The following is a 27,984-nucleotide window of genomic DNA, read 5'->3' as shown; positions in this document are numbered from 1 at the left end:
TCCCGGGATGGAGGCGGCGGCGGCGGCGGCGGCGGGGAGGCACCGGCGCGGCCCGAAAGGGGGCGCCGCAGGTGGAGGCCGTGTACTCTCTGGCGTGGCGCTCCGGAGCTGGCGCGGCCTGCGGCGGGAGCGGAGCCTGCAGGCCGCGGTAGGAGGGGATCCGGCACGACGGGAAGGAGCGGAGCGGCGCGGCGCGGCCATGGAGATCGGCACCGAGATCAGCCGCAAGATCCGGGTGAGAAAGAAGCAGCCAAGTCGTTCACTTTCCACTCGCGGCAAGAGCCTGACCCCGCTTGCGTGCGGCAGGCCAGGCCGGAGGCTGAGGCGCGGAGGCGGCGGGCGCGGTGCGGGGTGTGCAGCACCGGGCCTCCTTCCCCCGGCGGGAGGAAGCGGCGGGGTGAATCCCCAGCTGGGCCAGGGCTACCGCCAGCTCCCGGCGAAGGGCGGCCTTCGGCCTCGGTACTCCCCGGGAGGAGGCACGTCCAGGAGAGCTGTTCTGGGAGGCGGAGCAGGACTCGTACCCCGGAGGGAAGCTGCTGTCTTCCCCGGAGCTGTAGTTCTCGCTCTGCAGCGGCCCGGACGCGGCGGCTTACCGGGGAAAGGACCAGCCGTAGCCCTCCCCTCTGGTATATAAGCCCCCGTTAGCACAGGTCTAGTCAGCTGCTCCTCCTCAGCAATTGCAGTTTGAACATCCTGACAGGTGTTTTTCTCTTGCTGAGCCGAGAATGACATTTTATTGAACCATACGGGATTCGTTTTCTTTGCACCTTAGGAGCCCGTCTGGTCTGTGCTTAAAAAAGGACAGCTGGGACGTGGAGGTTCTCTGGTAGCACCAGGAACTGGTATATAGGAAATATTGTAGGGAGTGTGAGATTCCTGGCAGTTCTCACTATTCTGCTGTCAGTCACTCACTGTTAAAACATCTATAATCACAAGCAGTGGAGAACAGGAAAAGTAACATGTGAAACCAACGTGTTCAAGCAGTTAATGAGAAAAACTGCTAAGTTTTGAAGTTGGCAATATTCTTTTTCTCCATCCCTTAAATGCTATTTTATTATTTTTTTAGGGTGCTATAAAAGGAAAGTTGCAGGAGCTGGGGGCTTATGTTGGTAAGTTTTATCATGTGTTTAGCAGTCTTCTTTAGGTTCATTGTTGTTATATAGGAAACTACCAGCTAGTTAATGCAGCAGCATATATACTTGTTATTATTTGTGTTACTGCATGCAGAAGCCTTAAACATCAGATGAATTATCTGAAGTGCCGTGTCTCTTGAGTATTTAAGGAAATTTCTTTGAAACACAAGTAGGAACATAATATAAAGCAAGATCCTTGCAAATGCAGCAGCAGTTACCTGTGACTGCTCTGAGATGGAGTCAGTCCTCCTTAGGCATCTTTTCAGCTGCCTTGAGTTCAGGGTGAGACCTTTGTCAATATTAGGAGAAACGATATTACTGTAAGACAGAGATAGGCTAAGTGTTTTGGGAGATGAAAAAGCCATGTCAGAAATGTTATATAGGACAAATCTGCAAAATCCAAGAGCTTGACTGTTAAGGGGAAGACCAAGACACACGTTAAGCTAATGTTGATGTAGCATATGTAGCTGAATAGAGGCAGGGTGAGATTTTCTTTTGGGTTGTGAGGAAAGAGATATGAAGACTGAAACAGGTTGCCCAAGGAAGTGGTAAATGCTCCATCCCCAGAAGTGTTAAAGGCCAGATTGGACAGAGCTTTGGGTGACATGGTCTAGTGTGAGGCATCACTGCCCATGGCAGGGGGCGTTGGAGCTAGATGATCTTAAGGTCCTTTCCAGCCCAGACTGTTCTATGATTCTATGTTTGATCAAACTAAATTGAAATATGTGCTCAAGAAGCATACCTAATGCCCTCAACAGCAAATGCACCATTCAGACTTTCAGAGTAGGCCAGAGCTAGGCCAAAGTAAGAAGCTGAACACCAAACTCCCCAAACTGGAAAAACTGTTTTGTTTTGTTGTTGTTTTGTTTTCCTGAATCCAGGATTAAATGGCAATTGTACTTAAGAGCAGCTGATTAGTTTTTTTTTTTTACAGCAGTAAAAGTTGGTAACTTAACAGTGTTCTGTTGGAAGTAGAAAGCCTCAGTCCTGCAACTGCCTTGTTATCTATGATACTTCCTAGGTTTCAGGTGAAAGACAGGAATTGAGAACATAGTTCACAGATCCTGTGAGCTGCAGGACAAAGTTCAAAGTTCGTAGTTTGATCTTGAATTCATCTTGCTTCCTGTTTAAAGGGGGGCATTGTATTTATGGAATCAAAATGCATTGACTCATAGAAAGGAGTTACCTATGAGCTGATGTTCTGAACTCACCAGGTGCCAAGGAACCGTGCTTAGAATCTTTTCATTGTAAGGTTGTCTTTTTTCACTGTCTCAGAAGTTGTCTTTTGCAGTGACTCATATTTTGTTTTGTGGATTATTTTTTTTATTTTTTTCTTAATTATGATTCCAGGTTTCAATTCCTCGGTTCTTGATTTTTCCTGGATTTCTGAAAAAGAAAAAAAAAACCCACTCTTATGTTGGAATACCTGGGTAGTGAGAGTGGCTTGCAGGTGCAGCATATGAGTGTCATTTCTGTAATCTAGGGTATAGATGGATTATTTACAGGGTACAGAGAAGATAGGCAATTCATTTGATGTGTATTTTGGCTTCTGTTTAAGATTTTTCATTGTTTAAGTCTTTTTAATGTTGTATACAGACCTCACTTGACAGAATGAGTACAGCTCTATTAGTGCCTTGGTTCAAATTCACAGTTTGAAGTGTATTTCCCAACTATCTCCACTTACCATTGTTAACACTAAAACAGGAGCAGTTGAGGTTGGATATAAGGAATAAGTTCTTCACTGTGAGGGTGGTGAGGCCCTGGCACAGGTTGCCCAGAGAGCTGGTAAATGCTCCATCCCTGGCAGTGTTCAAGGCCAGGCTGGACAGAGCCTTGAGTGACATGGTCTGGGGAGAGGCATCCCAGCCCATGGTAAGGGGTTGGAACTAGATGATCTTAAGGCCCTTTCCAACCTAAACCATTCTATGATTCTATGTTTGATCAAACTAAATTGAAATATGTGCTCAAGAAGAATGCCTAGTGCCCTCAAGCAGCAAATAGCCATTCAGACCTTCCCCCAAAGTAAGAAGCTGAACACCAAACTCCCCAAACCCTGAATGTACTGTTTGATGTCAGATTCTGAGCGCCTTTGTATCCATTCTGATGAGTAGGTGTACCCTGTGTGAGCAGTCCAGCAAGGGAGTGGATTTTTTACTGTGCATGAAATTAGAGTTTTGTTTAATGCACAAATTGGAAAGGAATATTTGTCTGTCTCATCTTTGTAACTGAAGGAAATTGATAAGGGTAAGGCCCTATATATGGAAATATTGAAGTGGTGGAAGTTGTAGATAGCTGTTAGTGTTCAAGTAAAAGGATACAGGAAGCGAAGTGGCCTTCTTTTATCTTGTCCTTTTTGTATTCTATTTACTCACCTTTTAAATGCCTTGATCTTATCTTCAGCTTATGTTCATGTTTAGTTGATCTTTTATTCCTTACTCATAACTGAAACTTGCGTTGAACCTCAGAAGAAATGGAAGTCTTGTTAATTTACTTACCTAATCCTCTGCCTGCAGAGTCTTTATAGTAAAACTGGAAAAAAAAAAATCCTGGCTACATGTTTAATGATGTTTGCTGTGTCTTTCTTTTATGATTTATTGTACTTTAAATCAACATATTTCTCTTTCTACTAGATGAAGAGCTCCCTGATTATATTATGGTTATGGTGGCCAATAAGAAGAGTCAGGAGCAGATGACAGAAGACCTTTCCCTTTTCCTTGGAAACAATACTGTCAGGTTTACTGTTTGGTATGTTTGTAAACTCTTTGTCACACTTCTTATCAGTAATCAGGACTGCTTTCTATAAGTGAAACCTGAGAATTTAACAAGTTACATACATTGTCATTGTGTAATTTACTTTAATCAAAACATTTTACAGGTCTAATAAGTAAATTATTTTAGTCTGGCAACAGTTAGGCTATTGCAGTGATAATGCATTGACAAAAGACTGCAGGTCTTACATTCTTTGTTTGCTCCGAAGTCCAGTGGAATCTTTGAATGAAGTGTGAAATGCTCAGGTAAGGGAGGGCCACATGTTGGCTTAAAAAAAATTATTACTACAAAGCCCACTGTGAGCATGAGACTGTTATTCACTGTAGTTACATGAAAAATAGTTCTCTGAAGACAAGCTTCTTTGCTTTTATGCTAATAGTGCTTCAGATTGCTGTTGTGCATGGGAATTACTATATCAAGAGAGATGAGCAGTGGATCTAATTCTGTATGCCGTCTTTGACAAGGCTTAACACCAAATGCTTAGGTATTCCCACCTCTCAGGCTGTTTATTTATTGCCACCACCCAGCTCTACAAACAAAAGCAGACCCCTAGAATTATTGTGAGCAGGACAAATTGGCAACAGATGAACTCTTTTCCAAACTCCTAACAGTGTGGATTAATTTATGCTATGCTGCATTACAGCCTCAGCCATTATATTTGTCATGTATTTCCTAATGCTGAATTTGGTTTGCAGTATAAACTCTTCATGTTTCAGGGTATTCAAACAGATATTTCCTTACATAGATTTTTCTTGCTTTCAGATTTTTGTATTAATTCAAGTTAATCTTATTTCGTAGTCTCTAAGCTAATACAGGTTTAGGGAATGTTATTTTGGTTTGAATAGATGAGAGAAGTACTAAATTGTTTTCTGCTTTTTCAGTTTGCTTCCTTTGAAGATTTCATACTGACTGGTTACATTCACTTCCAGTATTTCTTCTGTTGATTAGTCAATAGAAGTTTAGGAGTTTTTATGCTATTAGATAGCAGAGCAAAACTTTTTGTAAGTTGAGTACGTTAAACTGTAAACACAGGCAAAAAATATGAAAATTAGTTCCAGCTCTTCAGTTCACTGAGTTAACTGTTAAAACTGATGGATTTCCATGGGACAGTGTTACTTGTATGGGTAAAATTTCAGTTTGCTTTCAGAGTTTTCAGTTTTTTCCTGGTGTTTGCCGACAATACAGGAAAGGAGACCAATTGTGCATGTACCCACATGCACGCAAGTACACAGGCATTTATATTCTTTGTTTCCTCTTGTAGCCTGCCTAGGCAAAACATTTGGATTTCACTGTATTAATCACACAGTAGTCTTTTTTCATAGTAGTTGTGGGAATCAGATAAATTAGCAAGGTTTACAAGTTGATGAGGGTAGCTCTGGTACTAGGGTTTTGACTAAATAATTATATTTATATTGGAGTTGCTATTTATGTTAATGATAGGCTGGAGAGTATGGAACTCTGTCTGGGGACAGGTGGTCAGTTAACAGAGAGTTTGTGGGTCAGGGTTAAAGGGAGAACAGCTATGGGGGACGTTACTGTGAGGATCTGTTATACACTGCCTGATCAAGAAGACTGTGTGGATGAAGCGCTCTATAGACAGATAGAACAGCCTCACACTCGCAGGCCCTTGTCCTCACGGGGGACTTCAACCATCCTGATGTCTGTTGGAGGGATGGTACAGCCCGGCACCAGCAATCCAGGAGGTTCCTCGATTGTGTGGAAGACAACTTCCTTCTGCAAGTAATAGAGGAGCTGACAAGGAGAGGTGCCATGCTTGACCTCACGCTCACCAGCAGGGAAGGGCTCGTTGGAAATGTGATTCTCCAGGGCAGCCTTGGTTGTAGCGATCATGAGATGGTTGAGTTTGAGATCCTCAGGACAGCGAGAAGAGTGTGCAGCAAGCTCACTGCCCTGGACTTGAAGAGAGCAGACTTTGGCCTGTTCAGGAGCCTGCTCAGTAAGGTTCCATGGAATATAGCCCTAGAGGGCAGGAGGGCCCAAGACTGTTGGTTGATATTCAAGGATCACCTACTGGAAGCTCAGAGGAGTGTTGCATCCCAACTAGAAGGAAGTGCATCAGGAGGGCCAGGAGACCTCCATGGATGGATAAGGAGCTGCTGAGGAAACTTCGAGGGAAAAAAGAGGCTTATAAAAGGTGGAAGCAAGGACAGGCAGCCTGGGAAGAATACAGGGATGTTGTCCAGGAAGCTAGGGACCAGGTTAGGAAAGCTAAGGCCCAGTTAGAATTAAACTTGGCTAGGGATGTGAAAGATAACAGGGAGGGATTCTATAGTTACATTGCAAATAAAAGACAGACTAGGGACAACATGGGCCCTCTCCGGAAGTTATCAGGAGAACTGGCTACCCTGGATTTGGAGAAGGCTGAGGTTCTGAATGACTTCTTTGCCTCAGTCTTCACCGGCAAAGGCTCTGACCACACCACCCAAGTCTTGGAAGGCAGACACAGGGACTGTGAGAATGAAGACCTTGGGCCCACTGTAGGAGAGGATCTGGTTCAAGACCATCTTAAGAACCTGAATGTGCACAAGTCGATGGGACCTGATGAAATCCATCTGCAGCTCCTGAAGGAGCTGGAGAATAAAGTTGCTAAGCCACTGTCCATCATATTTGAAAAATCATGGCAGTCAGGTGAAGTTCCCAATGACTGGAAAAAGGGAAATATAACCCCCATTTTCAAGAAGGGGAAAATGGATGACCCAGGGAAGTACAGACCAGTCAGTCTCACCTCTGTGCTTGGCAAAATCTTGGAGCAGATTCTCCTGGAAGGCATGCTACGGCACATGAAAAACAACAAGGTGCTTGGTGACTGCCAGCATGGCTTCACTAAGGGGAAATCTTGCCTGACCAATTTGGTGGCCTTCTATGATGGGTCTACGGAACTGATAGATAAGGGTAAAGCAGTTGACGTCATCTACCTGGACTTGTGCAAAGCGTTTGACACTGTCCCACACGACATCCTTCTCTCTAAATTGGAGAAACATCAATTTGATAGGTGGACCACTCGGTGGATACAGAACTGGCTGGATGGCCGCACGCAAAGAGTTGTGGTCAATGGCTCCATGTCCAGCTGGAGACCAGTAACGAGTGGTGCCCCTCAGGGGTCAGTGTTGGGACTGGTCTTGTTCAACATCTTTGTCAGTGACATGGACAGTGGGATTGAGTGCACCCTTAGCAAATTTGCTGATGACACCCAAGGTGTGTGGTTCGGTTGATATGCTGGAGGGAAGGGATGCCATCCAGAGGGACCTTGACACACTTGTGAGGTGGGCTGATGCCAACCTTATGAAGTTTAACCATGACAAGTGCAAGGTCCTGCACCTGGGTCAGAGCAATCCCGGGCAGAGCTACAGGTTGTGCAGAGAAGAGATTCAGAGCAGCCCCGTGGAGAAGGACTTGGAGGTGTTGGTCGATGAGAAAGTGAACATGAGCCGGCAGTGTGCACTCACAGCCCAGAAAGCCAACACAAAAGGAGCGTGACCAGCAGGTCGAAGGAGGTGATCCTGCCCCTCTGCTCTTGTGAGACCTCACCTGGAGTATTGTGTGCAGTTCTGGTGTCCTCAACATAAAAAGGACACGGAACTGTTGGAACAAGTCCAGAGGAGTGCCACAAGGATGATGAGGGGACTGGAGCACCTCCCGTATGAAGACAGGCTGAGAAAGTTGGGGCTGTTCAGCCTGGAGAAGAGAAGGCTGCTTGGAGACCTCATAGGAGCCTTCCAGTATCTGAAGGGGGCCTATAAGGATGCTGGGGAGGGACTCTTCGTTAGGGACTGTAGTGATAGGACAAGGGGTAATATGGATTAAACCTTAAACCTTAAACAGAGGAAGTTTAAATTGGATATAAGGAGGAAATTCTTTCCTGTTAGGGTGGTGAGGCACTGGAATGGGTTGCCCAGGGAGGTTGTGAGTGCTCCGTCCATGGCAGTGTTCAAGGCCAGGTTGGACAGAGCCTTGGGTGCCACGGTTTAGTTTGAGGTGTCCCTGCCCATGGCAGGAGGGTTGGAACTAGATGATCTTAAGGTCCTTTCCAACCCTAACTATGATTCTATGATTCTATTCTATATACAGTAAGAAATACCATAATTGTATGTATATTAACATGCATATAATAATACGTAGCAGAAAACACTTTTATGGCTTTATAAAGGAAACTAAAACTTCATTGAAAAAATAATAAAGATGTAGAGAAGGCAAATTCCGGCAGGGAAGAGAAATCAAGATTAATGTTTTAACATATTAATATGTTGATATCAAGTATATGTAGATATTATACCTCCTGCCGGTTTTGACACCTGCTTAAATTTAAAATGTTATGAGTCTTTTAATTCAGTATCCACATTTGCTTCTAAACACAAATTCAATTACGGTGCTTTATCAAGTGTTGAGGTAGATATTGGTTAAAAGAATTCTGGAAAAGAAGACAAGATGAACCTTGTGCAATAAGCAGTAAGAGGACTGGTGGAAAAAAGTTACATAGCATTGTAGTTGGGAGCTTTATATGCTTTTATTTCTTCTAAAGTCAATCCAGAATTTGTACTGTTTTCAGTGCTGGATCTCTGGCTAAATACAATACTCAACATGGTACTTGGTTTGTCTCTATAGCTGATAATTTATTTGTGGGTCATCTGGGAAAAGTTCCACAGCAATTCTGTGGCAGGCCTTGCATTCCTGGTGGTTGGCCAACACTTCTGAGTCTGAAACAAGTGTCAGGTCACAGTTATCCAGAGGTCAGTGTGAAAACTGGTACACATCAGCAGAGCTCAGTTGATGAAACTTTTAAGTGTTCTAGTAAAAACTCACAAGGAGGTGAGTATAAGCCTTCCTTACACTCATGTGCAGTCTTATTTTTCCATTTTTCAATATGCTTTTGTTCCTTAACTGCTTTCTAATACTCATTCTAAATTACAGATATGTGCCCAAACAAAGATTTGAATTCCAAGTAGCATATACACTGAAGTGTTGGGATTTTTTTTTTTTCCTTTCTCCCACCCCCTTTCTTCTGCCTGTAATGTGCCCTTATTTTTAAAATTATTTCATAGCCATTGATTTTATGTATTGCTTCATCTTGGTGCCTGTTTCACAGGCAAATGGTAAATTTGTAACCTTGCTGAAATGTTTTTGCTCACAAACATGTCTCAAAGAATGTTGTTGGTGTATACAAAGCATACCTGGAGAGCCCTGAGTATATTCAGTGCTGTGAATTATATATTGTTTAGGTTTGTGTTTAAAATTATGTTTAAGTCTGGTGTGTAATTGGAGGTTCATATACAAAGTAAAATTTTCAGCTGTACTTTAGGTTTCTAATGTAGGTTTTTTAAATCGCTCCTTTTGAGGACACTTAACTGGCATCACTGTAGTGAAAGTGGAAAGTACAGTGATGAATACCCTACCTGCATGTATGAAGACTCGCTGAAGACAAGATACTTACAACCTCAGTTGTAATGTCAGTTCAGAATATGTCAGTTGATGGAAAGTGAAGGCTTAGGTGAATGAGATGCTTGTGGTAGGGGGTAAAGGACAGTTGGTTTCTGAAAGACAATTATTCTGAATGTAAGTGAAAGTTCTTTTATTTCTCATTTTTCTCTTTTGCTTCCTTTCCTGTCCCTCGTCTGTTTCAGGCTCCATGGTGTTTTGGATAAGCTGCGATCAGTTACTACTGGTAAGTAAGAAAACTAATTTTGAGGGAAAGTAGGTTTATCTTTTCTGTGCAGTGTTGTTTGTCTAATGAGTTTCCAAAAAGATCTTAGCTGACTGTTCTGTTAATTTTCACTTTATATGGTCTTGTGTCCTGAATCATCAGAAAATTGCTTTATATTTTGAGATAAAGAATTTATTTCTGAGTCCAGAATTTATTTCTAGGTGTTTCTTGCTGATGTTTTCAGCTTCTGTGCAATGTCTTGTTTGTAGTTTCTTAGCTATGTTTACTGCAAAACCTGTATTGCTGTGCTTTGATGTTACAATGTAAGGTACCTGTCTCCACAGAACCAACTAGTGTAAAGTCCTCAGAATCTAATATCTTTGAGAGCAACCTTCCTTCCAGCAAAAGCAGTTCATGTGTGAGTGATGAGAGAAGGCGTGAGGATACCTTGCCACCTCTTGCGGTTTCCAGCACTCGGACTGAAAGAAATGATTCAAGAGTTTCCACTAGCTCGCAGGAACAAAGGAACACTGCTTCACGGTAAAGCTTCTGGTTACTTACTAACACACATTGAGACATTAGTAGTTGTGTGACTGTTGTAGCCATTCTGAAGAGCACATCTACTGAGAAAGTTCAAAGTAGTTTTGAAGAGAAAAGCATTTTGTGGTTTGTAGCATGAAAAACGTTAAATCGGGAATTCAGTTCCATTTCTTTAGCGACAGATGGGCTTTGATTAATTAACCAAGCTAAAAATAGTGGTCAGTGTGTTGAATTTGTAGAAACAATAATACCTTAATAATTATTCCCTGCTGGCTTTGTTTTAAAGACAGTCCTGATTTTCCAGAACTATATTTCCAGATGAGTTAACAGTTGGCAATTTCTTATTTTATCAGGCAGTCTTGTGAAGATGGTTCAGCATCACGCTTAACGTCTACAGTCAAGCCTTTGAGGGAATTGTCACCTTCTGAAGCTGTAATCGACATTAAACCTGAACCAGATGATCTAATTGATGAAGACCTAAACTTTGTGCAGGAGAATCCTTTGTCACGGAAGAAACCCATTGTAACTGTAATTTATAGTTCTTCTTATCCTTCCACTGAAATGTACTGACCACCAGCTGGTAGGAGTGTAGATGGCAGTACACATGCGCACAGATTGTCACAACAGGGCAACTTACAGGGGAGCCTGCAGTTAGACACGCAAAGCTGCAGGTCTTTGGAAATAGGCCAGCTGTGCAATCCAGAAACACTTGGCAGCTTAGCAGAAAGTTACAAACCCACCTCCAAACTTAGTGCTGATAAAGTAGGCAGTGGGGTTAGTACAATCTGAACTATTGGAGTATTTTACATTTTCTAGGAACCTAAATTACTATGTACACTTCCAGTAAAATCCTGACCTCAGAGAAACTGAAGAAATTCTGTCACTGATACCAGGAGGTTTGGGATTTCATTCTTTGGTTCCACTGATAAAAAAATACTGCATAGTTTAGCAGAATCACCAGACAAGTTGCTGCATCTCGGAGTTAATTAGCTTCATGCCATCTTGCATTGACTTAATGGATTAGCACATTGCTATGGTATACGCGATGAATCAGAAATAATAATTTTGATCTCTAGATCATTGGAACATGATCTTCCATAAGTACTAGGTAAATATCTGGCTTTACATAGTTCTGTAAATCAGTATTTTTGGGATGCAGTTTATTCATACCTATGCTACGTATACTTTAGTCTCTAAAGCCCAGATATTTTGCTTACTAAGGTTATTATTATTACACTATTTAGAACCATGGTATTTAAGAAGTCTTTGGGATGAGTCTTGTATAAGGACAAACTAAAAGGTGATTGCTGCCCTACAGTCTTTGCAGGCCTGACTAAGGTAGTCAGGGTGATAGGTCTAACTGATATTTTTAAGACTATCTATCTGTATGAATCAGTTAAGAGCCCTTTGTGAGAGGAATTAATATTGTTATGGCTGCTAATGCAACAAAGCAGGAATTTTGCATACCTTGTATTCCAAGTGCCTCTGTGTTTGTCACTGCCTGTGTAGTTCTGCCTTTGCTACTACTTAATTAATTCTGTATAAAGGACAATGAGTATTTGGAAACTTAGATTGCTTCACAAAGATACGTGCTGATGTCTGGGTTTTTAAGATGGGGAAGTGAGAATGAGAATATAGTGAAAATACAGTAATTTGTTTAAGGCTGTGCATAAGTCACTGATGAATGACAGTCACTTCTCTGTTAGGAAAAGGTCTTGTGATAATTTTCTTCTGTTCCTTTCATGAATAATGTCCAGAAGAGGGCTGTTTCAGGAGTGTTTCTTAGAACTGTGTGCCTTTGCTGTATTCTGCCTTCTCTTAGACAAGTTCTTGTGCTTTGGGAAGTTTTACCTTTAAGAAGGTCATTTCTTTAGGTATTGGGGTTTTTACTGTACAGATCTGTATCAGTTTAGTCCGGGTCCATCTGTTAGGATATTTCTTTCTTTTTGGAGGATATAGAATCTTTTAAAGGGTACTCAGTACAAACCTTGCATCTGGATCCCTCATTGTGCTCTGCTGTAGTTAAGTACTGAGTGATGGTTCCTACAGGAATCATTGACATGTGCTTTTTCTTATGCTTTCACGCAGCCTAGCGTTTGCATTTTTACTAACAAACACATGCTTTGTGGTGGTGGTGTGTCAGAATAGGGACCTTTCACTGCCTAAACTGGGCCTCCTCTGCGTAGCTATTAAGAGTCCTTTGGAATATATCAGCTGGCTAGAAAGTAATCTTTACACTAATCTGAAGTTAAGAGTTGATACAGATGAGAGTCATTCATACTGTTTTCATTTTTCTCTATCAAACTTTAAACGGGCACATCTTGAAGGATTGTGCAGATTTCTTCAGAAAACCCTGATTTTTCTGTAAATGCTGGATAAGTTCTACTTTAGTATTTTTTCTTCTCTTTTTCTAAGTGTTATTTACATTTTTAATGAGGTGTTTCAGTGAAAATATGTGATTTTCATATTCTCTAGTGCTATCACTTGTTTCTGCAGACAGTATGGTAGTCCTAGACCCATGCAATTTGTATGAAAATTCTCCATCTTCTGGCTATAGGTAGAATTGCAATACTTTCTTTGCTGGCTGGCTTAGTAATACACGTTTTAAGCTAAGTGAATTGTTTTGGTTGCTCTGTTGTAGGAAGAAAGCTCCAGGAAGAGGCGGTTGCCTGTTGTGAGCTCAGTAGTCAAAGTGAAAAAGTTCTGTAATGATGGGGAAGATGAGGAGGAAGAGGAAGACTATGGATTACGAACAGGAAGCATCTCCAGCAGTGTGTCTGTACCTGCAAAGCCAGAAAGAAGGTACTTAAGATCTCTGTGATTCTGTGTGGTTTCAAGAGTGAATTTAATGAACAAAAACTTCACAAGTGAAAAGCCACTTGCAGTTTTGAAGATTGGCAGAATTCAATAAGCCATTTTTATATTTTTTGTACTGTCTCACAACTCTGTGGGTGAGATGTCTTTATACCACACATTTTCCTCTGATTTTTTAACCTATTTTATTATTGTGCATAAGCTGCAAAGGAATGTGAAATTTTACACTGTTTGGGTAAGATTTACTGGCAAAAGAACAATTAATGTTGGCATGTTTCAAACCAGGTACTGAATGTGGAAAAATAATTTTCCAGGAGTTTTAATTGCTTTTTTTTTTATTTTAGGAATAGTTTTCAAACCAGTTACCACTTGTTCTTTAAGGTGATCTTCACTTTTCAGAAGGCTTGAGAGATATTTCTTATTTTTCTGCTCCCTAATTCTGTCTGAATGTAAGATGTCAGTCAGAGTACATCAGTGGTTTGTATCTGATTTTCAACGATAAGATGAAGAACATTCAAACTAGAGAAGAGATGATTCTGCTGATCTACAGTGCTTGTTGTACAAGATTTGAACTAATGCACTTCATCAAATTCATCTTCAGTGCCACAGCACATTTATCTGATTTAAAATTTCTTATTGTTGATGTTCAGAGACAAAGGGAAAGCTTTTTCTACAAGTCGTGTTTTTGACAGAGTCAGTTTTCAGTTGGATCTTAACCTTCCAGGGCAGCTGCAGAATTACGACTGCCAGCACTAATGTAGCAACAGGCATGTGAGGGCCACAGGTGAGAGAAAATAGATGGCAGAGTTTGTGCCTTTCAGATGCAGCATGGTTTCACAGCAGCTTAAGCTGAGAGATGAAATCATGCCTCTGGACTTCCATTTCTGAGTGTTTTGTGCATCCTCATTCACTCAAGAGAATAGATTAATAAGGTGAACACAAATACAGAGTAAGTGATTTTAAATGATGATTTCTATCAGTGTAATTATGCATGACTGTGTTAACTTGTTGCAATATCTGTTTAACATGGATACAGTTGCTGTTGCAATTCATGTGCAATTAATTAGTTTTTTTTTATCTCCCTTAGACCTTCATTGCCGCCTTCAAAACAGGCCAATAAGAATTTAATACTGAAAGCAATCTCTGAAGCACAGGAATCGGTTACAAAAACAACTAATTATTCCACTGGTAATTGGCATTATTTTTGGTTGTGCTAAGATACAGTATTTCCAAACCCTGGTTTATAAATCCAACCTGAAGATAGCACTTGGAGATAAAGGAGAATGTTAAATAGCACATGTCAGTGGTACACAGAAGTGATTTTCTGTGTCCTGTGCACATACTTATTTTCAGTGATGAATTTTGAAAGCATAAATGAGGGAGGAAAGAGTTACTTAAAATATGTTAATTGAAATAGGAATTCTGTAAAGTGTACAGATACAAAATGGAAGTGCCAGAGATATTCTGAAGTTGATAGTTGCCAAGGGGAAAGTGTTCAGAATTAGGCAGCTTGTTTGAGCCATGTGGCTGATCTTTCTTCCTTTTCCACATTGTCCTCCTTCCTTCTGAGAAGGAAGGAGAAAAATATCTTTTGTTTTACCCATGGATTTCAAATTAGCTTATTTCCATATTTTATTCAAAATACTTAACAAAATAGATGAAAAATCACCTTTGAAGTAGAAGAGCCTTCATGATATTTCAGATAAAACACAAAGTGGTGATTTTTGGTCTCTCCACTGAAATATTCTCATGTTGATAAGTCAAATTACAAGATCACCACTATTAAAAATCAATAGTTTTAATTAATTTTAAAATTTTCTAGCTGTGTTCTGTTTTCTACCATATTGCTATGTACACAGGGAAAAGTTTCCTGCATCACCTCAAAGTGCTGTTCCTTGTGTTGCTGCTTTTTCCACTATAAATACTCCTTGCTGGAAAACTGGCATCAGAACGTAGGAGTATCCGTGCTCCTACCTCTCTTCTTCATCTTAAAAGTAGATGTTCTCAGGTGCCATTCATAGAGTGCTCTATGCACATGCTTTCACTTTAAGAGTTTTACAGCTAGCTAAAGATGCTTCTTGTGGGGACATATGCTTGGGATTTTGAGCGTGTAGGAATTTATTTTACCACAATATATAAAAATAGTACTGTTGTGTGATTGGATTGTGTGTAAATGTTTTACCATTGTTTCTTTAAATAAAGTTCCACAGAAACAGACTGTTCCAGTTGCACCAAGAACTCGAATTAGCCCAGAAGAATCTCAGTTAGAATTAATCCATGTGCAAAGCAGACTGCCTGCTCTGAGTTCCCAGCTTCAAGCAGAAGAGCCAAAGGAGCGGATAGCTGAAGGAATTCAAGGTCATCTGATAATATTCTTTAAGCATTTATACCAGGGAATGTCATTTTGCAACAGGCTGAGCAGAGAACAGAAACGATTGTCGTTTTTAAGGCAGCATCACAAGTTGCATGTGGAAATGCCCTCAAAACCCTCTGAAGTTATATATAAGCAAAGAGCGGTATAGCATTCTGGAATATCACTGTATCCATTTACATTATGATAGCTTTTCCACATGCTTTTCATTTTTTCCCTCAATACCTTTTAGGAACAATTTTGTCACAAAAAAATTTGGATTGAGTAAGATCTTTGTTACATCAGCTCATGGTCATTGTTAAGGAATGGTAAACATTTGTTATTAAAAAAATCTATGTTTTCCTATTTCTCATATAGATGTATTTGGAACCTTTTTTTCCCGACATAAAATAGTTTAAATTGTATCTGTAAAGTGTAAGAAGCTTTATTAGTCTTTGAATTAATGTACAGAAAATATTTATGCTAAATATTTTTTTTTTTTTGCCAATGAAGTGGAAATGAGAGCTTGTTTAGGAAACCTATGGAAAGCAAAGTAAATTTTTTTGAATCATAAGTCAAATGTAGAACAGTGCTACTATTGTGGTTTAAGCTCAGCTGGTTAACTCAGAATGAAGCAGCCGCTCGCTCATTTCTCTACATCCCTTCTTCCTCTCCCTGCTCCTGGAGGGATGGGGAGCAGAATCAAAAGAATGTAACTCCCACGGGCTGAGATAAGAACAGCCCAATAACTAAGGTATAACACAAATCACTGCTGCTGCCACCAATGATAATAATGATAAGGGAAATAACAAGGGAAAAGAATACAGCTGCTCACCACCCCCCAGCTGATACCCAGCCTGACCTGAGCAGTGGTCTAGCCCTTCTGGGTAACTGCCCCCAGTTTATATACTGGGCATGACGTGCTGTGGTATGGAATACCTTTGGCTAGTTTGGGTCAAGTGTCCTGTCTCTGCTTCGTCCCGGCTTTACCTCCTCCCTGGGAGAGCATGAGACTCAGAAAGTCCTTGATCGGAGTAAACATTACTGAGCAACAACTAAAACCATCGGTGTTATCAGCGCTGTTCCCAGGCTGAAAGCCAAAACCACAGCACTGCACCAGCTACTAAGAAGGAGAAAAATAACTGCTACTGCTGAACCCAGGACAGCTACTCTGGTTTGTTTCACATCTTTTAAGGTGACTATAAAGTAGTCCTTTGGAATTAGCTGCTTTTCTGCATATGTGTTCTCTGAATAGTCAGCACCTTTACAAAAGGGAAGGAAGAACTTGGGCTTTATAAGTTGTCATACCCACAGACCTAGTTTGTACCAAGCAATCATTATGGGAATGCCTCTCAGTATTCAGATTTTTCCATGCTAGCTGGAGCAGATGTGTTATTGTTCTGTTTCTGAAACAATGAGAAGGGGGTTTGTAACAATGTTAGAAATGTGGAGGGTTTCGTGGGGTTTGTTTTCATGATTTTTTTGTTTGTGGGAGTTTTTTTGTGGGTTTTTTTTATATAAAGGAATGAGAAGAGCCTGCTTCGGTCATTTATTCTGTTGTTCCGTTTTGACATGCAGTAAATATGTTTCTGATTACGGGGTTGATATTTTTTTAGGAGCTGAACAAAAGGAGCTCTCGGCTCGGCTCCAGATTGATCCAGCGATTGAAGATACTTTGCAAGTGGCTCAAGGTTAAGTCTTGTGATAGTTTATTTGCAAACTGAACACTCATGAGCAGTGAATGCTAAAATATAACTTCCTTTTTAATTAATTATACTGGATTTAGTATCTTCTGGTTCCCACATCTCTAAGGAATAAAAGTAGCAGATGTTCAAAGCCTGAGAGAGAAGCCTCAGTACTCTTTCAGCACAGCCATTCCAGTAAGAAAGTTTCCTGGTCTGGTCTAATATGGGTTATGGCTCCTATTGATCTAATTGATATGTATAATTAGCAAGGCAGTAAAGAACGTTTTCTGGAAGCTACTAGTAAGAAATGAAAATAAAATTAGCTTATTGGCCATCTAAATTGATATTAAAAAATATGCTATAAGTTAAGAGTACAACTGCAAGCTTATTTTTCTATGTATTTTTTCTTCCAATCCAGATTACTACGATATAGAATCTATGGTTCATGCAGATACTCGGTCATTTATCCTGAAAAAGCCCAAATTATCTGAGGAAATATTGGCACAGAATCAGCAGTTGGGAAGGAAGGCCACAGAGGCGATGCGAGTACTCTCAGGACGTCTAATACAGACAAGGTAAAAAGTTGTTTCTTTTAAGACTTATCAGTCAGAATGCTTGTTTGTGGTTTAGATGGAATCATTCAGCCGTACCTGTGTTTTGTCAGTCCAGTCAGGATCTGTGAAATCATGGAAAAAGGGACTGACATTGAATAGCAGAGGAAAAAAAGCAGGGGCAAAAAACCTCCCAGAAAGATAATTCCAAGGGTCAGCTGTAGCTTGAGCATGTCTTAAGATCTGCAAGAAAGAAGAAGGAGCTGCAGAGTACTGCTCTTTATTGTCACACCTGTTCTGATTTCTGAAATCTTAGATCTTAGTGAAGTAAGACTTCTGCTTAAATAAATTTGCTTTAGTTTTATGCCTGTTTCACTCCAAGACTGCGTTTCTTAAGAAAAGTTTTTTAATGCAGTATTGAGTATGGTGAAGCCTGTGCTCTCAGGGCTGGATGGAAACCAGCACATTCTATATGCAGGTAGCTCAGTACCAGCAAACAGTTCAGTGACATGTGGGACAAAGTGATTTAAGGCTCCTTACTGGTGAGTTCTGCCAGAAGTTTAAAGTTTATGTCAGTTTCAAATGATGTGCTGTGGATGTTTTCTCATTTCTCCAGAGGAACAGTGGCCAATGCACTGTCATTTTCCTAACTTCTTAGATGCCTTGATAGCTCCTGCTACCAAATAGTTCTACATATTTTCCCTGTTAAGAGTTAAAAACCACTCAGAACAATGTGATGGACTTCGTCACTGTGTTTGAGAAACTGTTAATGCTTGCTTTCTGTGAGTGGCTTTAAAAAGCCTGTGGTAGTTAAAAAACAACAAACAAACCCAACACAATCTCAACAAACAAACCCAAGGATAATCTCACAATGCTACAGCTGAAAATTGTGACTGTGCTACAGGAGAGTAGTAAATTTTTTCATATGTATAGGTCAGTTTCTGACTGCTTGAACTGGAAAGGTCTGGCTAGTGATGTTTTTAATGTGCTGCTTTTTTCTGTCCTAAAGGCATTTTATGCTGTAGTTGCTTTTAGACTAATTTCATAGGAAAGCAAATTTTATACTATCACTGTTTGTCAAAGATGAGAAATTCATAGTGTGTTTCCAAATACTCAGAATCACGTTCCATTCAGGAAATCCTTCAGGTCAAATGGGTGCATCAGTGGAATGTTGTAGAAAGCATTTCATACTGTGTTTTTATGCTCTCTTACCCACATGTGCTGTCAGACACAAGATACTAGGCCAGACTAATCTTTCAGTCAGCCTCAGCGTCCAAGTTCATAATGTCAGTGTTTCAATTCTCTCTTTCTACTCCTGAAAACTTTTACACCCACTGTTTCATAATGCACTGTTGAGTACTTTTGAGGAGACACCTGTTTGTGTGTTAAAAGTTCATGATTCCAAGAATGGTATTTACCCTCACTTTTTTTGTCTCAAAACTCTAAATTCCTGAAAAGATTAATCTTTTCTTAATTTAACCATGTCTGTAAATGAGCTTTTTGATCTATCTGTTGAGAAGAATGTAAGAAACAGAAATGTACCTGTTGAATTCTCTGCTGGATGCCTTTAAAAGCTGTATTTCTTATTAGTGCTTAAGGGAGAATGGAAAGCAAACTATTAGTTGGAGTACATTATTAGTAGTATTGAAAGAAGGTTTGTTACTGCGTGACCCTCCATAGATTAGCTTGTACTACTTATAGTTACTAGTGCAGTTCCCTTTTACTCAAATCTCTTGAGTCAGAAAATCTTACTACATTCCTTTGTTTAACAGAGACCAGCTTGCACAGCCAGAGAAACCTGCTAGTCCGAAGTTCATCGTGACACTGGATGGCGTGCCCAGTCCACCAGGATACCTTTCTGATCAGGAGGAGGAAGATATGTGTATAACTGAAGGATTAAAGCCAGTTAACAAAAGTATGTGTGCCGGCAAAGGATTAAAAGGCCTTCAAGCACAGCAGATGCAAATTGTAACCAGGCAGCTGGAGAGCTGTGATGGTAATTATGCTTACCAACAGGATCTAACATCAATATGGTGGTGTGATTGTGGATAGAACTCTTGGATATATCATTCTGAAGAAATCAAAGTGATGGTGTTTATTCTTCAGATTAGAGCACTGGTTAGGCAAATGAAATGTGGTGATTCAGTGGAGCCATATCTTCATAAGCCTTTATCTTGGTAAACTAAGAGCAATACAGCATGTAGGTAACATGCCACACATTGCAGTATTGGTAACATTTGTTTTGGTTTGTTTCTTTTGCAAATGTAGGTTGTCTTAATAGCCAGAAGCCTGCTCTTCTGGCTGACCCATTAGCATTTGTCCCCATGCTGACAGACAGGAGATTTTACAATGAATGCTTTGCTGTGCTTTGAACTTAAAAAAATACATCAGGTGTTACTAATGTTTGTGTCTGGATTCATGATATCAAAGGGAGCTTGGACAGAGGCGTTGCTAGAAGCTCTGAAAATAGAACTTGAACACTGTGTGGTTGTACTTGAAGGTTTTTATATTCAGGGTACCTTTTGAATAACATGGGAAATTGCTGAAGCATATGAATTGTTCAGAATCCTGACACGGCAATGAAAAATACAGAAGGTTCTGCTTTGTCATAGACAACAGGTTAAATCCTTGCCTGCAGGTCATGCTTGGATCTTTTTTAAATTTTTTAGTTTTATTACGAAAATAAAGACCTTTATTTTCCATAGTAGCAGCATATCCACATTTTCTGACCTAAATAAAGAGTAGCACCTGATGCTATCCAGGGAACTCTGAAATTCCATGGCTCCAGCTATAAATGTCTATTGCAATTAGGAGGGAACCATGGAGGAAAGGCAAAAGATCTATTAAGTCTACATCCTTGCAGTCCCGCTGGCTTCGGAAGTGCAACACATATCAGGCAGTCTTGAAGAAAGGAATATTATATATCCATTGGCACATTTTTACTAGTCCAGTGAAATATATATTAGAGTACTACCCTTGCAAATCTGTGCTTTTACTAGTATAGGCTCCTTTGATACTCCTGACTGAAGCTATTAGCTACAGAAAGGCGTTGCTGATACATTTATGTCTCTGTTAGGGATTCTTAGTTGATTAGCTGCGTCAGCCAGAGGTAGCACGGGTATGGCTGAAGTCTCGCAGAATCAGATGGGAGTGGAAGCAGTGTGTACAAGCAGCATGGTTTTCCAATAGGACAGCAGTGTTTGGCTTTGGTGGGTTGCAATGAGAAGGCATACATGAACCTGAGGATGGAATGAAGCTGGAGCAAATGTGTCACTAGTAAGATCAGAGGAGAAAGTCTGGCAGTCCTGGGAAGCTTTGAAAAGCCACAGGTTTAGTCAGATTTGGAAAAATAAGACAACAGTGCAGGTATATGCTTAATGGCCTGAATCTGCAGAATGCAGTTAACAGATAATATTAAATAGGAGAAAATTGAAGTCCCAGGTTCCCTTAAGTGTAGTGAAGGTACTGAATGTTTCAGCTTGGGAATTCTTAAACCAGTTTTTGGATTAGAGTCTGAGTTCATGTAACTGAAGTAAACGTGGTATTGAAGCCAGTTACATGAAAGTATTTCTTTTTCAGTGTGTGCCCCTAAACTAATAAATCACATCTGATTAATGCAGAAAATGACTTTTCACCTTCTGTCTTGAAATAATTTTCTAGATCCAAAAAATACCTTGGAGTGAAGAAGCACAGCTGTTACTAACACATGCCTCAGCAGAACTAAGTCGTAACTAAGGTTCAGTTGAAGAATCTTTGTCTTGTCTGGTCAAGATCTGATCTTTGACTCACACCTCAGTTTGGATTTTTGAAGAACATGATTTTGTTTGGCTTGTAACTAGTGCAAGGTTGATCTTCCGCCACCAGAACACAGCCATCAGCCCAGTGTTACGGCTTCTTTACTTGATACTGTTGGAAATTTTCTTTGGCTTATTCAGTTGTACTTAAATTTTTACTGTTGTGACTCGTTTTGATTACTGGAGGCTTATCAAGAATTGGGTTACAAGGAGAGAGAATTTCAATGATGCTGTATTGTGTAAACCAAACTGCGTGTAGGCATAAAGGTCCCAGCTTGCTTTTTTATTCTTTTTCTTCTTTCAAGTGGATATTGAAGAGTTAAACATGCTGCAAAAACAGGAGAAGGTGCTTGAGCGCTGCAAGTACTGGCCTGCTTGCAAAAATGGAGATGAATGTGTGTTCCATCACCCCACACTGCCTTGCAGGTAGTAGAGCAAAGCTCATCCACTTGACACATTACTTTTATTTTTCTTTTGGTGCTACCGTATTTCCCTCTGTGTTAGTAAATATCCCAAGGCAGTGTAAGCCTGTTAGGGGATTGGAGCTAGCTTATCACACTGTAATTCCTTCTGTTTCCCTCCCATCTACCACGTGTCTGAGTACAGTGATGTTTTTCATAAGCAGAGTCACAGCTGTGCTCACGCAGAAGGAACCTTAGTTTAGCATACAGGCTGGGGGTTTGTGTGGCATAGAGGTGTGGGAATTGGTGTCTTTCTGAAACAACAGGCACTCTTCCGCTAGCTGTCAGAATGCCTGTGAACATGTTGTTAGGCAAGGGAGAGATTTCTTACATTGAGCATGGTAAAATACTGGCAGAGGTTGCCCAGAGAGGTGGTAGATGCACCATCCCTGGAGACATTGAAGGCCAGGCTGGATGTGGTTCTGGACAACCTGGTCTAGTTGAAGATGTCCCTGGTCATTGCAGGAGAGTTGGACTAGATAACCTTTGAAGGTCCCTTCCAATGCAAACTCTTCTGTGATTCTATGTTAGGGTACCATTACATAGTAATGCAGTGATTTTTTTATTCAAAAGCAAAGGCTGACTCTTGGGTGTGCACTGTGCCTTTGACTTCTCTTCCACAAGCAGCAACAGTCTAGAAAAACAACTTGTGTTTTGGGATAAATATTACCAGATTGGGTAGCTTTGTTTACTTGGATATTTGAATCGTCTTTCAAAATCCAACATAACTAAATTCAAAGTAAACTTTCTCTTCAGTGAGTGAACCATGTTACTTAGGGATCTCTGTGCTGCTCTGTGTGGAGGCCTGAATTCACAGTGCCTTTGCTGCTTTGCACTGCACATTAAGAGTAATGTGTCTTAGCTTTGAAGAAGTAGCCTGCTACCAAACCCCACCAGTGTGAGGTAGTTAGTTATGTACTGCATGTAAACAGGGACAGTGAATACAGATCTGTTTGTGCACCTGCGTGCTCTGCTGTGAGAGGAACTAGCACACGTGTGCAAGCCCTGTCGTAGCTCCGGCTTTCTGTGGTATTTTGGCTTTCATGTGCAGCAGCTGCCTGGGGATTTTGCTGTGAATGTGGGCTTATGACTCAATTCTTTTCCTGCAGAGTTTTTCCTAACTGCAAATTTGCTGATAAATGCCTGTTCATCCATCCAAACTGTAAATACGATGCAAAGTGCACTAAGCCAGACTGTCCGTACACTCATGCTAGTCGGCGGCTCCCCCATACACCTCCTAAGCCAGGTGAGCTTGTCTTGTTTTTCTGAGCTTTAAATGAGAGCACTGAAGGGAAAACAGTACTTTTGGAAGCAGAAACTGACTGTGGTGAGAAAATGTTTTGTTCCTTCTGAAGGGATTCCTCAGCACTGCAGCTTTATTCAGATTTGCTTCTTAAATTGGACACGCGTAGCAAGAGCTTGTTACACAAGTTGAAAACAGTTTGCTGTGTTGGTATGAACATGTTTTTCTTTAATGACACGGTAGGAGTTAACTTCTGTAATGAAGAGGTGACTTGTGGGGACAGGTTTACCCAATGAAGGCAGTAGCTGTGTTAGGATTACGGATTGATCTGCCTGGGCCTTTGAGCAGTGCCAAGGTGGAACGCCTTTACTCCCCTGGAGTTGTGATCTTTTGGAAGCGGTTTAGTGCTCTGTCACAGCAGGATGCACTTTTGTTACTTTGCCAGAAGGCAGAGTGAAATGTGCTTATCTCCTGTGGCATTTCCAGCAGCTCCTCTGTTCCTGGAAAGTGCACTGCCTGTGCTTTGCAGTGCGGTTATAGCCTGAACTCTCCCAGGCCTGCTGCTGGCTAAATTTAACATTGGGATTTCTCTGCTCGCCAGATCTCTGCTTAATTTGTTGGGAGCGTTGCTGTGGCCATGGCACCTTCAGTCCCAAAATGGGGCCGAGCCCAGAGCAGGATTACCTGATAGTCTTGTTCTCGCCCAGGATGAGATCCACTGATCCGTTGCCGTATGCTTCCCGTATTTCTTGCAGAACTTCGGTGTATTATAAAATGTAATTCCTGCAGAAGGATTGAGGAATTTACATTTGTGTTAAACTGTTAAAAAAGCGATTTATTCTGGTCCAGGCTCACTTCCTGTCCTTTCCTACTATAGCACCACTACCCACACCATCTATATCCTCCAGCAGCCCGCTGTGCAAGTTTTTTCCTGCTTGTAAGAAAATGGAATGTCCGTTTTACCACCCAAAAGTAAGAATTATCTCCTGTCTCTTCCTTTTCTTCCTAGAAAGTTACTTGCAGTATGTTACTTTGGGTCAGGAAGTGTCACTAGTGCTTCACACTTTGTGCTTTTACTTCTCACATTTTAACTTCAGCTCAGAAGCAGAGTATGCCAAAGCAGTGACTTAAGGAATTTGGAAAATGTTAAAACATAATCCTTCTACCAGCTGCTTCTGGGAGTGTCAGACAGGCAGACAGCCCTAGCACTTGTTAGAACCCTGCCTAGCAAGGGTGCTGGGGCAGAGCAGGAGAGTATCTTGTAGCCTGCATTGGAGGAGTATGTTTCAGACTCCTGCCTCTTCCTTCAGATGTGCTGCGGTGTACAAGACCTTTGAAGATTGCCCAGTTATCACAAAGTATATCAATGTGATTTATATTGTACAAGAGTTTGTAACTCGGGTACTTCTATTCCACAGAAGTATGTCCCTGCATATTCATATGCCTTTAAGTAAGTTTAGTGATTTTTCAAGCACTGACTCCTGGAGTGTGCTTTGTGCCTGGGTGTTACCAGCAGATACACAGAGGCTTTCCCTGTGTGTGTCAGATGCTGCTGTGTCACATTCCTGACTTAACACATGCAGATCTACTGAAACTGAACTGTGTAAACCCTTGAAAGCAAAGGAACTTCTCTATCCCTCGGTGCAGGGGCAGTTTTGGAGCACCTAATTCATACGTAATACTGCTGAAAAAGGATTTCCCTCTGTCATGGGGTTGAACTGATGGCATGAGGCTGTGTAGCTGTTGATTCAGCTACCTATCAGACATGTCATACAGTAGTACCGATGTGAGTGTAACACATGCCAAGTTAGCTCGTTCGGGAGTTCAGACAGCATCTTAGAGTAGCCTCTGCTGAAACGCTTTCATTTCTAGCATTGCAGATTTAATACCCAGTGTACGAGACCAGACTGCACCTTCTACCATCCAACCATTGCTGTTCCTCCTCGCCATGCCTTGAAATGGACTCGAGCTCAAACCAGGTGAGATACTTGGGGAGATTAATTTTTTCTTGGTTAGATTTGGAGTGTTTGTTGTGACTGGCATCACCAGTGTAGTCTGCTCACAGGACTGATGTGTGTGATGAACAATGAATGTTGTATGAAGAGAGATACCTGTTACAGTATCTTTCTTTTACAGAGAAATCTGTACTGTTTGGGTTTAGTGGTATAAACATTGACTAATGTGACCCTGAAAAACAAGTGCCCTGCAGCTGGGATGTGGCAGGGGCACTGGAGTCCTGACCTGGACACGTTGTGTTTACTGAGTTTTATTTGAGTAAAGCTGAAAATCTGCCATCAGCTCTTCTTTGCTGCTGTTTTATCGTGTGTCCACGCTGTCTTTTCCACAAAACGTTGGTGGTTCTTGGACTGTTTCTGGCAGAACAGCTCCTTCCTGCCACCTGCCTGTGATTTCATGAACTAGTAGCAAACTTCCCAAAGCCACAGTCATACCTGCAGGCGTTGCTCTGCAAAGGTCGGAATTATTACAAGGGCAGGGTGAAAATCCATGCTCAGCCTCTCTTTACAGGCTGGTACCATTGTCACTTATGATGTGTGTTTTTCTCTTCCCCCAGTGAATGATTCTGATGAACTTGGGACTGGACTTGGCCTCCTCGGGGCAGCAGCAGATAGGAAGGGGATATAGGGACACTGTAACCACCAGGAACACAGGATGCTAAAACAAAAATCCATGCATTTTAAACTTTTAATATATATTGTTTTCATAAAATGAGGTTGATGATTGCATACTTGAAATGTCTCTAATTTTCCAAGTTTGTAAGTTTGAGCAATTTTACATTTTTTTTACACTGTAAGAAGAAAATGTGTAAGAAAAGTTTTACTTTAAATTCCATTAAAAACTTTCAAAGGACGTTTTGTGTTCTCTTTGGGTAATGTGTCTTACTTAAGATGAGGTGTGCTGAAGACGTAAAGTGTATTGTCAGAAGGGCTTAGAAAGCTTATTCCTGTATTCAGATCACAGCAGAAGCACTTTTTGTTCAGAAAATGTTTGGTACAAGGCATGCAACTGGCCTGGTGTCCCAGCGCAGTGCCTGAACTCTTCACCTCCTCACAGAGGGAGTGAAGGGGTTGTATTGCCTTCCAGGTGGTTTTTCCATGTTTGTGTCACCGATACTTTCTCAAACAGGGAAAGAACAAAGACACAATGGAACAAAACTGCTTCATGAGCAAGAATTAAACCATGAATGAGATCATGCTCCATTTAATAAAAAGGCTATGGAATTAAGTACCATTTCATTTGAAAATGAGTGTTGTTTCAGCTGCCTCCGGGGAGAGCAGGAAGACAGAAATCCCCTCCCGCTTCCAAGCGTTTTTTGGAGAATCGTTTTTTCTTCCGGCACCCCTGACCACCGTGTTGCTGCCTCGTTTGAGAAAGTTCCTGTGACTGAGCAGTGCAGCCCTCAAGCCCAGGAGGTGACCATGAAGATGTTCTGGTGACATTCCAATGACAAAGTTTTGAGCAGTAACAGAAATGCACTTTTTTATTAAATCTCCTGTATCTCTTGGGGAACTACATTTTCACAAAAATATACAAAGGATTTCTTTTTACAAATATTTACATTTGATCTCAGAAAACAATGGTAGCTACATATCTTAAACTTAAATTCGACAAATACAGTCTGGGATTCTGAAACTCAACACTGCAGGAAAGTATTTTTTCGTTGTCTGTGTGTGTGAAATAAAAGTCCTCAAAGTTCATATTCAAATTTAAAAAAAAATCTTAATGCAAAAAATCTGACATTTACCATTTTTATATATGTATTTATATATATACTTTAAATAAACATACAACATTGTTACAGGGATTAGATGTTCATGGTGGAAACCGAAATGGAGTACACGTAAACCCATGGTCCTTATTACAGTAACACAGAACCGTACCTTTGGACTAGTTTAAAATACCTTTTTTTAATTCTTTTTTTGTGTTAGAGCAGGAGGGATTATGATGTGACACACTCCGTAACGCAACACAACAAAGCTGAACAGACAACTGGAGTTTAAGCTTAAAGAACTACAGTACAGTATGTTCCTAAGGTGACCTGCCAGGGGAGTAGAGGAGAAATGGGTGCGCTCTTGTGCTGCATGGAGCATCACCACGCAGGATCTCCAGGTGAAAGACACAACCAAGTGGTTGCTAGGGAATTTCCAAAGCCCTCCTGAGCCATCCCTCAGAACAAGCTGTCACCATGACGCTGTTTTCAGTATGAGATGGGCAGACAGTAACGCATAGGGGCAGCAGATTACTAACGCCATCTCCACTTCTGGATTTCAACAGCTTTGATGCCTTACAACCTCGTGTACTACATCGAGCAGGCTGCTGCTTTTGCTCTGCTAAACCCAAAAGTGAATAAGCCAAGCCACAAAGCTAAAGTGCACGTGCTTTCAAAGAGAATGGGTCTAATGCATTTACGTAGATTGTTTCGTTACTTGAAGTGATCGCTGTGGTCCCGAATGTATGCTTAAGTGAAATTTTACATTAAAATTGCATTAACTTATAAAATTAGTAATACAGCTTTTCCATTACTTACTATAATGTGCTGTATACCTGTAAATGAACTAAAAAGCATAAACAGAGATTAGAATTACCAGAGAGGCTTTAAAAAGAAATAAAAGTTATTTCGCACCTAAAACCACAATGCAATGATGAACAGCATCACGGAAAGGAAAACCAGACCAGAAATGCGGAAGGCCTACCTACCAGCACCAACCTTTCACAACAGCACAAAACCCTGCTTTTTTTCCCTTGCAGTCTGTGCCTGTTTCCATGCTTGGAGTTTCTTTATCAAGTCTGGTTACTAAATTCCCACAGAGCACAGCCCGGGTGGGACCGGTGTTGGAATTTGTGACTCAGTTAACAGAAAAGTCATTTTCAGCAATAAAACGCTTTGTACTGGCTCCACTGTGGTAAAAGCCGAGCTCTCACAGCCACCCCATTACTTATTTGGGGGCTGGGGGGGGGGGGTGTTG

At 41.0% G+C, this 27,984-nt stretch overlaps 1 protein-coding gene across 5 annotated transcripts; it reads left to right on the top strand.

The window, feature by feature from the left end:
• Nucleotides 1-14: 14 nt before the first annotated feature.
• On the top strand, nucleotides 15-27,706 carry ZC3H14 (zinc finger CCCH-type containing 14). 5 transcript variants are annotated; one of them, XM_065685874.1, is made up of 17 exons: nucleotides 15-235; nucleotides 1,067-1,109; nucleotides 3,764-3,878; nucleotides 9,542-9,582; nucleotides 9,906-10,101; nucleotides 10,455-10,623; nucleotides 12,743-12,903; nucleotides 14,003-14,103; nucleotides 15,118-15,273; nucleotides 16,882-16,956; nucleotides 17,369-17,525; nucleotides 19,274-19,497; nucleotides 21,601-21,721; nucleotides 22,866-23,002; nucleotides 23,877-23,971; nucleotides 24,872-24,978; nucleotides 26,277-27,706. In XM_065685874.1, exons 1-17 carry the CDS (start codon nucleotides 200-202, stop codon nucleotides 26,452-26,454), a joined length of 2,112 nt encoding a protein of 703 aa, XP_065541946.1. In that variant the 5' UTR covers nucleotides 15-199; the 3' UTR covers nucleotides 26,455-27,706. The 5 variants fall into 5 exon arrangements, with proteins under 5 accessions (XP_065541946.1, XP_065541945.1, XP_065541947.1 ...); XM_065685873.1 differs by having other exon boundaries at nucleotides 18-235; nucleotides 10,455-10,629; nucleotides 26,277-27,704; XM_065685875.1 differs by having other exon boundaries at nucleotides 20-235; nucleotides 10,455-10,629; nucleotides 19,274-19,416; nucleotides 26,277-27,703.
• Nucleotides 27,707-27,984: the final 278 nt, after the last annotated feature.

This window comes from Lathamus discolor, chromosome 6, assembly GCF_037157495.1.
Source record: "Lathamus discolor isolate bLatDis1 chromosome 6, bLatDis1.hap1, whole genome shotgun sequence".
Taxonomy (NCBI): domain Eukaryota; kingdom Metazoa; phylum Chordata; class Aves; order Psittaciformes; family Psittacidae; genus Lathamus; species Lathamus discolor.
Note: the sequence above shows the minus strand (reverse complement) of the source record. Positions and strands in the feature narration are given on the sequence as shown.